The sequence below is a fragment of the Alosa pseudoharengus genome, unplaced genomic scaffold (assembly GCF_046254945.1).
Source record: "Alosa pseudoharengus isolate Yale_2024_CS ecotype anadromous, Long Island Sound unplaced genomic scaffold, YU_APseudo_1.1 YU_APseudo_1.1_scf_8, whole genome shotgun sequence".
Lineage (NCBI taxonomy): Eukaryota > Metazoa > Chordata > Actinopteri > Clupeiformes > Clupeidae > Alosa > Alosa pseudoharengus.
In genome coordinates this window covers 16773707-16785507 of record NW_027468870.1, presented here as the reverse complement: position 1 = coordinate 16785507, position 11801 = coordinate 16773707, and the positions used below count along the sequence as shown (strand labels likewise).

General features: G+C 39.6%; 1 protein-coding gene across 1 annotated transcript; it reads left to right on the top strand.

The window, feature by feature from the left end:
* Nucleotides 1-3179: 3179 nt before the first annotated feature.
* On the top strand, nucleotides 3180-7367 carry fdx1b (ferredoxin 1b). The gene is made up of 4 exons (XM_076274897.1): nucleotides 3180-3337; nucleotides 6128-6255; nucleotides 6693-6822; nucleotides 6942-7367. Exons 1-4 carry the CDS (start codon nucleotides 3180-3182, stop codon nucleotides 7033-7035), a joined length of 510 nt encoding a protein of 169 aa, XP_076131012.1. The 3' UTR covers nucleotides 7036-7367.
* The last annotated feature ends 4434 nt before the right edge of the window (nucleotides 7368-11801 follow it).

Below are 11801 nucleotides of genomic sequence, written 5' to 3'. Positions count from 1 at the left end.
TAGTTTGTGGTCGATATTTTCTCATAACGCATATTTGCTGAGGCACATAGCCGGGCTTAGTAGGGATTAAAGTACCATAGTAGGAGTTTTTTATGTTGCAAGATATCCTTGGTGTGTGGCCTTTAGCCACATCTGATTATGAATTAGATTTCTTTTCAAGGCCTGTTCAAACTTATTTCAATCTTATTGGACTACGAGATGAACTGTCATTGCAATGTTTCAGGTGGATATCTCTTGACTGTAAGATCATATTTGCTCCTTTTGAAAACCAAGATGTATGGATGCAGACTTTCTGAGTTCCTCACCAGACAGTGCCTTGTCCTCAGAAAAGCATAAGTGGTGGTTGCTTGATAAGTCTTTATTTCAACTGTCAATAAAAATTTCAATTTAAAATGTGTGATGTTGAAATGTGTCATTTGTTTTTGTTTTGTTTTTCCCACGCAAGAAGTAAGTAGAGGCTTGCTGTTTATAATGGCTATTATATATTAACCGAGATGCAATCTGGAACAAACTTACACTGAATGGCTTGTCAGAAAATTCTGAATGACGTTGCATGTGGACTCTTTGTAAAGACAATTTCACACTGGAGACAGAGTGAGATACATGCATCCTCTTATCAAGATGGCCCTCAGCGCAGAGAGGAGTGACCGACTTGATGGATGACAAGGCTTGCCCCAAGGCTGCAGTGGAGCCTTGTAAGATTTTATCTGATAGAAAAGTGTTGCAATCTGTTTCATAGCAATGGTAATGGTCCATTCATTGATTCTCTGCAGTTTATGTCCCCCAATGTGTTAACTTATATTTTCATTGAATATTCATATTCTTTAAAGGCAGATATACATATGGTGATTTAATTTCATGATATGTTCTGATTTGGTAGAGGTAAATAGTTCCAGAGGTATGGCATTTCTCTGCCTAAAGTCTTATGCAAATGTCTAGACAGCATGGTAGATGGCCAGGAAAACCAAATGTGAAGTTCTTGTGCTCTATAAAGTTCTGTGCTGTCTGAGACAGTCAATAAAACACAATATGATTCAGTTCAAATGTTGACGGTGGCTTTCTCCTCTGAGATCTCCTTTTTGACATTTATTTCTGGGGACTGTTTGAGTGATGGTCACTGGGACAGAACCTGTAATGGAGTTCATCATAATGCGCATGACTTGTGTGGTGTGAGAACAGAGGCCAATGTCTTCATAAATATATTGGAGCAATGTCCAGTTTGTAGCGTTACTGGGGTATGATTAACCTCAGACGAAGCACTAAAACATTCAGCACTCAAAATGTAAGGAACAAATATAGTACATCACATCTGATTTAATAATAATAATTACATAGCTGTCTGTCTAAGTAGAAATACACTGAGGACTGTTTATAGGACTGCTTTTCCAGATCAATCTCAAGTGAACAGAATATGAAAATCGACAGATTGAAGCACTAGCATGTCTTGACACAGGTAAACCGATTATTCCATGGTAGAATACTGTAATATAACTAATATAATACTGTATACGTGCAGTATGTAGGCTATAAAAGCACAAATTATGTAGATTGTAGAGGCTGTGTGTGACTGGATTTAGAAGACATATAGGTTGATTAACATGTAGAGGTGGTAATTGGTATGTTACATGCCATTTATGTTGGAGATATGCAGTATATCAACATTGTGCTGTAAAATCTGTTCTTATATTTTGCTGGGTTTCAAGCGAAAAACCAAAAATGACTATCATGTACATGTTACTGTGTCGCCTGATGAAAATGTAACCAAACACTCAAACTCAGAATACCGGTAAGAATATATAGTGCTTACATGTCGTATGTATTTTTCCATGTGAATCATGTATTTTTTCTCCAATTATAATCTTTAGCTCCAAATGTGGAGCCATCAGCTACAGTAGAGCCAAAAAAGCCACTTCATAAGCTTTTAAGCTGGACAAGGCTATTATTTTCCTAACTGGACTCGATATGTGTGCCTCCAACCCTTATTCTTTAGGCATAATGCAACATCATTTAGCAGCTTGAGTTTGAAGGGCTAGCCAAATAGATGCTATTAGCATCAAATCACCCACAAATTATGGTTTGTCCTTTTTGGCATAAGCACATAGGGCACTATCATTAGCATCCATTGTTCAGCCATCAAAAGACTGTCATCCCTTTCGGTCCTTGGGGTTTTTTAAAGGGCTGTGTGTGAAGAAGGTGGCAGCTCTTGAAATGTCACATGAGACCGTTTTTGGCCTTTCACAGTGCAATGCAGAGTTGTTTTTGAACATTGTTAATATAAGTGACGAAAGATCAGGGGCTTCAGTTTCAATCATTCAAACCACATGCTAGCCTACACACATAGGTATATGCATACCTGCCAATTTGTTGCATATTGACCCTTCAAGCCCACAATAAAGTTAGTTTAACTTTTAAGAATTTAACATTCAAAATAAAACAAAGTGCAGCATGGAGACAAATGTCCCTCATGTGTTGACCTACAAAGCTTTACCTTTTATCTACCTTTTGCTGTTTTTTTACTAGCAGGATTTTTGTTAAAATAAATCCAATATCCTCAATGACCAGTTGACCTCATGACATAAATTGTGCAATACTGTATATAGACTAGGTCTACTACTTTTTATCACGACTTTCACAGGTTATAATTATCAAAACACTCATGTCATGTCTTGGTCAGAATGCAAAGAATTAAAAATATCAGTAGCCTATAAGGAACAGATACAGGTAGCTTATCTTCAATTGAAGTAGCCTATTTGCCAATGTTGAAATACTGGTGTTGAAGTGAGTTAATAATTGAATGATATAGCAGCATAAATAGCTGACATGAAAATCTATATGTTTGTACATCTGACTGAATAAATTATTGTTAGCTTACTGAACCACTAAAGCTGATTTAATAGGCCTACAGTTTGAAAAGATTTCCCCCAAAAGTCCTTAAATATGTGAAATGTAAGATAATTTACATGATTAGGCTACTAGTTTGTATGCCCTCCACCCCACTGTGCCCACCCACAATTTTGGCTTGCACAACTCCCCTGTGTGTGTGTGTTGTGTAGCCTACCTTGTCCATGTAACTGTGTGTCAAGGCTTTGAATCGGTATCTGTCAATGCCAAAGAGCCCAAAGAGCCACAGCTAAAACACACACTCAAGACACACTACAGAAACACAAGAACCTGTTAGCATGGCCACGCATGTGTGTCTCCAGTCAGTCCTCTCTCTTCGGCGCACTCGCCTGTGGAGTGCATTGTCCAGTTTTCAGACTCAACCTCAGGTCCAAGTGCTGCAGCGCAGACAGATCAGTAGACAGTCTCAACTCTTCACAGGCTCTCAAAACAACAGGTGAGTTTGGTGGAAATTCTATGATCTCAGTATTAGAATGAACTTTGAAAGGAAACTGTTTAAGGGATTGTCCGCCGTAGCCTATCAGAAAATAAGTCCCGACAGGGAGAACAGAACCCCGACGCGCAACGCATGCTTCGACCTGAGGGAACTTACTGATCATTACCGGCGGCCTTCATTATCCCGCTTATTACACGGCTACTTGCCAAAACGAGAAAAGAAATCTAACACAATGGTTCTTTAAAAATGATTTTGCTACCGTTCCGTGTCTTCCGCTGACAAAATAAATAGTTCGCCACACAGTAGAACTTGACAGTTTCAGGTGTTGCGTGGCAACGTCTTACTAGCTTACTTACATCAGAGATGTATGTCTTCGATGTCTTGGAACAGGTCTAGGCTACTAATTCACTACATATAATAGTACATATATCAACTGTGTTGGTACACACTTATTGCTCTTTGATACAGTGGCATAAACCCATTAAAATGAAGTGTACCAGTTAAGTACTTACAATTACATATTACATGTATGTTGTGTCATTGGTGTCTTGGAACATGTATGCCATTACCCTATCATACTGTATAGGCTACATGTATCAACTGTGTTGGTACACATTTATTACTCTTTTGATACAGGGGAATAAACCCATTAAAATAAAGTGTACCAGTTAAGTACTTACATGTACATATTATATACATCCTGCCAATGATGTCATGCATCCTGTAATTGATGTGTTGAAACATGTCTGCTGTTACACCAAACAGTAGGCTACAGGTGAATTAGTAGACCTGTTCCAAGACATCAGACACAACATACATGTCATATATGTAAGTAATTAACTGGTACACTTAATAGGTTTATTCCACTGTATCAAAGAATAACAAAGTTATAGCAGCACAGCTGTTACATGTACACTGAAGACAATGAGGCCTTGACTGGAGCTAAGAATGGTTTGTATATCAAATCTATCATGACCAGATTTACCCCATCCAGCAGGTCTCAGGTCAGCTCTTTGCCTCTGATGAAAATTTAGGCAAATTGGCAACGTTTTGTAAAAGCACTCAGTATTACAATGTAACAACTATATGTAGGCCTAGGTACCCACAAATACATAATGCAAGTACAATGATAGTACCTGATAGTACATGTTGTTACACAGGTTGTACCACTGTACCTAATTAGGTAGGTACACTGTAACAGCGACACAGTAAAATAAAGTGTTACCGAATAAAGAAAAAAATATTTAAAAAATCTTTGTATATTCCCACAAGGTGTTTGGGTGCTCTGAAAAAAGTTAAGAGCCCATGTTGAGTAAATTAAGAGCCTAAGTTGAGTAAATTAAGAGCCCATGTTGAGTAAATTAAGAGCCCATGTTGAGTAAATTAAGAGCCTATGTTGAGGATAACTATATCTTCTGAAGGCCAAAAACTCCAATACAATTTTGATTAACTTTGAGGGACAGCTATTACCATGCAGCATCATCCAGACCAAACGTGACGATTTTGCTACATACTATTCCTATATATGTACCAGCATGCAAAATCTGAGCCTCCTATACATGGTTTAGTTCTTGCGCTGCAAAAAAAAAGAGGCCGGACAAAATCGACAGTTCGACACCCCCTAAAAGTAATTTTACAGTGTGTCTCCTGGGTAACATAGGTACACTTGGTAATTTTTTCAGAGTTTTTTGAGACCTAAGTGCGTGGGCCCTGGTTGAATTGACGTGGAATGACCCTTAGAGTATATGACAGTCAGTACAAATAAATTGTTAATTCAATATTGATCAATATTCTTTGCTTTAATACAGCACAGTAGAAACAACAACGGAATGATACTCAGAATACACTAATGAACACTTAACAACCAATGCAAGCTGGAAGTCAAAAATTTAAAGTTGTTGAAACCAATTTTAAAGCTACCCAGTGTTATCCAATTGTGTGCAGTGAGATTTTCAAATGCATGCTTGGAGCCGCCCCTCGAGTTGGGCCATTACATAGTCATAGCCAGACCAATAATCTTTCTAGATGTCCACGGTCTAGATTGCCAGACTAATGGAAAAGTTTGGAACAACCAACAGTCTTCCTAGATCTGGCCGCTCAACCTAATTGAGTAATCCGGGAAGAAGGGCCTTAGTCAGACATGTAACCAAGGACCCAATGGTCACTATGGATGAGAAGGACATCAGTGCAGCTCAGTGCCTGGTTTCTTCCATTGGGAATTGTGGCCAAATAGTTCAGTCTTTGTTTTGTCCTTCTTTACGCTTCTCTCATCTTCTCAAAGGAACTCTAGATCTCATTCATAGTGACCATTGGGTCCTTGGTTACCTGTCTGACCAAGGCCCTTCGCCCCAGATTACTCAGTTAAGCTGAGCGTCCTATGGCCCCTACGGATTCTATCTCCTGGGGGAAAGCTATGTGTCAACAAACACAAAATAAGTTAATTAGGTGAGCTGGTAACCTTATAACAGTCCCTAGTTAGTTGTGTTCTCATTTGAATTGGCACAATTTAATTAATCCAGGTGCTACAGTACAGTGTGTTGTCTTGAAAACAAATGAGGTGCTTAGCGGTAAAAAGCCGTCAGCGATGCACTGGAGAATCCAGTGGCGTCACTGTGGCATTCATCTGAGAACGCAGTGTGTGTCCACAATCTCTCCCACATGTTGCGTCACATGCCGCTGTCTAATTAGGCGGCCTTAATGGCGGATGAGTCAGACAGAAGAAATGTCTGTGACTCCATGATCCTGTTGCCTGGCATGTTTTCCACAAATATTTTCTTTTTTCTCGTATAGGTCACCCAACTCCAAGGTCTTAGTGCATTTTGTCAATCAGGACGGAGTCAAGAACAGTGTGACAGTTTCTGAAGGGGAGACCTTGCTGGACGTGGTCATCAACAAGAACTTAGACATTAGTGGATTCGGTGTGTATAGTTACACTTTATTTACACATTAAAGATGTGTAAGGAAAATATTATATATATACAGTATATACTGCTCAAAAAGATTAAGGGAACACTTATCATACACTGGATCGGTACTCTGACACTGTTTGGTTCTGAGCACAAGTAAAACTTTTGAGGCGAGTGTTTTATTTTGCAAGAACTGTTAGACATTCTGTGAATGTAGACAACGCTATTTAAAAAGCTATTTAAAAGTTATTTTCAACTTGCTGCTGTTCATTAAGACAACAAAGATTTACTGAGATCCTCTCCTAAAATATCATGTGCCAGTGCATTGTACTCATGGAATAGAGATGCAGGCATATGAACACCTTCCACCCCTCTTCCATATTCTTCTATAGTCCCTAGCTACTCAGGCCAACAGCTTGATAAGTTGTGTGTTTCACTATGTGTATCAGGAGCCTGTGAAGGTACTCTTGCCTGCTCGACGTGCCACTTGGTCTTTGAGGAAAACATTTACGATCGTCTGGACTCAATGGTGGATGAAGAGGTCGATATGCTGGATCTTGCTTATGGTGTCAGCAAAACGTATGCCTCTGAATCACTTTGGATTTTTAGGCCTCACACACTGTTTACAGTTGTGTGTTTCAGTGCTGTGTGTAGTGATGACTTTTTTGTTTTCATTAACTCTAAGTTCTGATTGGCAGATCACGACTGGGTTGCCAGGTTACAGTGGAAAGCTGGATGGATGGCATGACGGTACGCGTACCACAGGAGGTGAAAGACCAAAGGGGACAATGAAAGACGAACGAATGAAAATGACAAACTCATGTACATACTGTGATAACACACACACACACACACACACACACACACACACACACACAGACACACACACACTCACATTGATTTTGAACTAATTGTTGATTAATGTATGGGATGTGTGCATGGGATAGAATGCTGATTGCAATCAAAGTAATTGTGCACTGGTTCTACCTTGAGTCTTTTATGTCAGCATTACATTAATGATATCTGTACCCCAGAGTGTCAAACACCCTTGTTTCTAAGAAATGTTATGAAGCTGTGTCTAAAAATAAATATGCACACTCACACCCTTTCAGAAGTAGGGGAGAGTGGGGTAAGATGAGGCATTTTTACTGAAGTGAACCTACAGCTAAGGGAATATCAGAAACTGAGTCAGAAACTGAAATAAAACATGTGTGCTACATTAGTTCTGAATGTGTGTCACTGAAACTTTAGCAGTGTGTGCTGGACTCAACAATTGCGGGATCCCCAGTGTTGTCCTATGAGGTAAGGTGAGAAAACAGTAATTATTTAAATTTAAATCTCTTTTCCAAGGGAGCTTTGCAACAACAAGTGTAACATGATAAAGCTAGAGACACAACAGCGAGACAGTAGAGTTAGAATATCAAAAGCAGCACTACATTGGACAAAAGACAGATATGGAGCAGGAAATAAAGAAAAAAATGATTGCATTTGTGTTGTGTTGTTCTGAAGCCTGAAAATCTGAAAGATTGCTTGCCACTTGGATTAAGAAATCACCGTCATGGCTCATGAATATACCCTCAGGGTGAAGCACTGTAATTGCATGGCAACTCTAGCTGATGGCTGCAGCAACTCGAGTTAGGTAGATTGTTTTCGTTTTTTTTTTCATACCGAGAAGAAACCCCTGAGAAACAGACATTTATGTAAAAAATCGCCCAGTAGAGCGGCTACAGGAAAAATCGTGCAAATTATGATACAAGCATGGAATTCGGCAGGTATGTGCTCAAGACCAATACAATCAAATCTACCTGATTGGCCACTTGAAATGGCGGCAATTTTCCAAGATGGCCGCCAAAAAAGACCCCAGAAATTGATTTATTGCTCAGAATTGACCAAAGATATTATGATACAAGCATGAAATTAGGTATGAATGCCTCAAGACCAATACAATAAAATCTGCCTGATTTGCCATTTTTAATGGCGGCCATTTTCCAAAATGGCCACCATGAAAAACTCTAAAAATGTATTTGTTGTACAGAATTGACAAAGGAAATTATGATACAGCCATGAAATTTGGCAGGTATGTGCTTAAGACCAACACAATACATTCTAACTGATTTTCCATTTTAAATGATGGCCATTTTCCAAGATGGCTGCCAAAAAATACCATAGAAATGGATTTGTTGCACAGAATTGATCAAGCAAGTTATTATACAAGCATGAATTTTGGCATGAATGTGCTAAAAAACAATACAATCAAATCTACCTGACTCGTCACTTGAAATGGAAGCCATTTTACAATATGGCCGTCAAAAGACTGAATTTAGCCCAGAAGTGAGCAAGAAAATGATACAAGTATGTAATGTTGTGTGTTTGTGCTAAAGAGCAATATAATCAAATCCACCTCATTGGCAACTTGAAAATGTAATATGGCAGCCATTTTTAAAGATGGCCACCAAATAAGACACTAGAACTTCATTAATTGCAATTAATTTAGCAGATGTGGCCCGAATCAATGTTAACATTCACTACATTTCTGTTTCCTTCTATGATGAAGTCATTGGAAATTCAATCAAGCAAAAATCAAGCAAAAAGGCCAGTCCTGAGGGCAGAGCTTCCTCCTCTGCACAGGTCTACTCACACCTTTACCCCTGCGTGGTCGCTTAGACCCACCTGTAAGTGCAAAAAGTGGCCTCGCAATCACAGAACAGTTTTCAATGAAATGCTGGTAGTAAACCACCATGCCTAAAAAGGAGCAGATCTTGCTTGCAGATGGCATGACGCCATCAGCCTCCATCAAATCTGACTGTGAAACATTCACAATAGCCTCAACCTTATCTGGATCACTAGCCACGCCATCCTGAGAAATTATATGCCCTAAAAAATTGCACTTAGCAGGCGACAGCTTCAAGTTGCTCTTTCAGCCGTTCAAACACCATGCGTAAGCGCTGCAAACTTTCCCCTTCAGACCTGCCAAATACAAGGACATCGTCCAAATACACTGTATCCCCCAACAGTGTTCTAAACTCAATAAAATTGCAGAGCTGTACTCAAAGCTGCCATATTGTTCAGGCACCACAAAAGTTTATATATATATAAGTTTATATCGAGCTTGGCTTACGGCTGCCATTTTGGATATAGGGCTCTCACAAAATTTCCCCACATTTTTGTAAGGGGCACCCCGGCTAATTTTTTTCTTTAACCTTTATAGATGACATATCTAGTGAGAAACGAACCTTCGCTCTCCACGGTCACGGAACTGCTATAGATGACTCAACTAAATATGCACTTTCGCGAAGCCGAGGAAGGCAGGCAGCGCAGCAGGCAGAGCCAGCGTGTGTGCAAAAAAATACGTCGGAAGTTCGGCCTAATGTCCATGGGCCGGTTCCCCAAAACGTTCTTATCGCTAAGTAGTTCTTAACCTATTCCTTAACCTCTCTCTTAACGTTATGGCATGATTCCCGACACGTTCGTACGCTAAGTATATCTTCTGTAAGTCACACTTTCGTAAGGTTGGTCTGGACCATTCGTAGCTCTCTCTTAGCGTTGTTTGAGCTCTCAAGGCGCTAGTCGCCGCCACTGTGCAGCAGTCTTTAATCAGCGCAGCGCAGTACAAGTCAAACTATGCTACAGTATGTTGATGATGTTGTGGCTCAACGATGATTTTATGTTATGGACATTTTAAGACTAATAATAAAATATGTTCGCAATGGATGCAGGCCTATTTATGAAGTTTACTTTATTTGGTATCAGAACTAATATGGTGGTAAGCCTAGGCTATTTCGTAATGTCATTAAAGCGTTCAAATTGGCAATCACTTTTGATAATTAAAAGCTGGCAAAGAATCTGCCTCTAAATGGCTAAGATCTATAAATGGGTAAGCGTGGTGGTGTCCAGTAAGCGACCAACTAGGCCTATGTCAGCGATCCAACGTGTCCTTGTATTGAATCAAAAACGGCGCCGGCCGCGGAGCCGTGTAGTCCATGTCGCTTTTTTGTTGCTGTTGCACAAGTTATTCCGAAAGCTGGAAAACAGTGTCACCTTGTGCAAGCTCACCTCGTCCAGCACAATTTCAAGTTCCTCTGACGAGAAGCTTGGTACCCTTTTTTTACGTTGCTTCCCCACCATACTGTAGGCTATCTAACTCTCTCTCTGTTCATTGTAGATAGGTTGCTTTTTATTGAAAACATTAACCAATGGCAATCAATACCGCATTAAACAGAAGTAACTGCAGCTGCTTGCCAATCAATTCTAATTGTAAGGTACCTTACCATTAATATAGAAGTGTATTACATAATGTTTAGAAGTCGTTAAACCCATGTCAAGAAGTGGCACAAGTGGCACAACGGGATAAGGAGGGTGGATGATTTAGCGAGGGATAGGCCTACCCGGTTAGTCTACCCGTCACAACATATCGTGTGAACATGTTACTGACAATTTGATAATTTAGTTAATAGTTTATATTTTACTGATAACTTAAACTATGTTAAAATAAATGTTACTGGAATAATTTGAGGAATGGTTCATTTGCATAGAACGTGTTGTCTTTCTTAACGCCATCATGCACCTTCGTGTGAAGTAGAAAATCGATTCCTGAGCAATCGATGCCAACTAATTCAGCACCTTGGGACAGCGCCTTTGTAACGTCGAACGTAAGAGGCAGCGTGTTAAGAAGCTTCCTAAGGGACACTTCGGGGAACACACTTAGGAACATAAACAACTTTGGAAAGATATATCTTTTGAGTCTTCTTAGCGGGCTAAGAGTGAGCGTTATCGGGGAACCGGCCCCAGATCGTTCTGGGTTTTTCCCTGTCTAACAGGTTAGGTATTTCAGCCTGCATCAGCCCTAATGGCAACCAGTGTCAAAAACTAGCTATAGCTATTATGGCCTATAACAAAAAATGACATTTACGGTAACAGGGCTGAAGACACAGTCATGTCTTTTTTCCCTTAACCACTCATGGAAAACGACAAAAAATAAAAATACATTTCTGGGAAGTGTACTCCACACTGTTTACAGCAACAATGGATATCTCAACATCATGATGCATAGCTTATAGACATTGATTTGTTGACAGAACCATGATTACATAGTCTAGCTCATGGATTACGGTATTCTCAGGCCAATGCCACAGAGGGGGAAAAAAACAAATAAACCAGGCTGTCTGAGCAACCAAAATGCAAAAAATTACAAAACACCTTCTTGGAATGCTCAGTATAGTCAACACTTAATGTGATTGTATTGCTGCCTTTAGTGTGAAAAAAAGAATGGGCTTTATCATGGAGTCTGCATTGGCACTTCCCCTCCTCTCTCCGGAAAAAGAGTTTTTGAGAAAACCTTTTGCGTACTCCTACTGAGTGTGGAGTATTTACACAGCAAGGCATTTAGACACAGACAGGAAAACACAAGGTTGGCCTTTGTGCAGTGCAGTCCCACATAATGCAAATAAGTATGCGATAGTGGAGTTCTTGTTGATGCTAAATCTTGTCCTCAATTCAAAACATAACCATTTTACCACTGAATACATTTGAATACATTGTTATTTAATGTGAGTCTGGAA

Coding starts and splice junctions, on each gene's coding strand:
- fdx1b (XM_076274897.1), top strand. CDS start 3,180: ATGGCCACGCATGTGTGTCTCCAGTCAGTCCTCTCTCTTCGGCGCACT. Junction 3,338..6,127: donor ACAGGCTCTCAAAACAACAG/GTGAGTTTGGTG, acceptor TTTCTCGTATAG/GTCACCCAACTCCAAGGTCT. Junction 6,256..6,692: donor CTTAGACATTAGTGGATTCG/GTGTGTATAGTT, acceptor TATGTGTATCAG/GAGCCTGTGAAGGTACTCTT.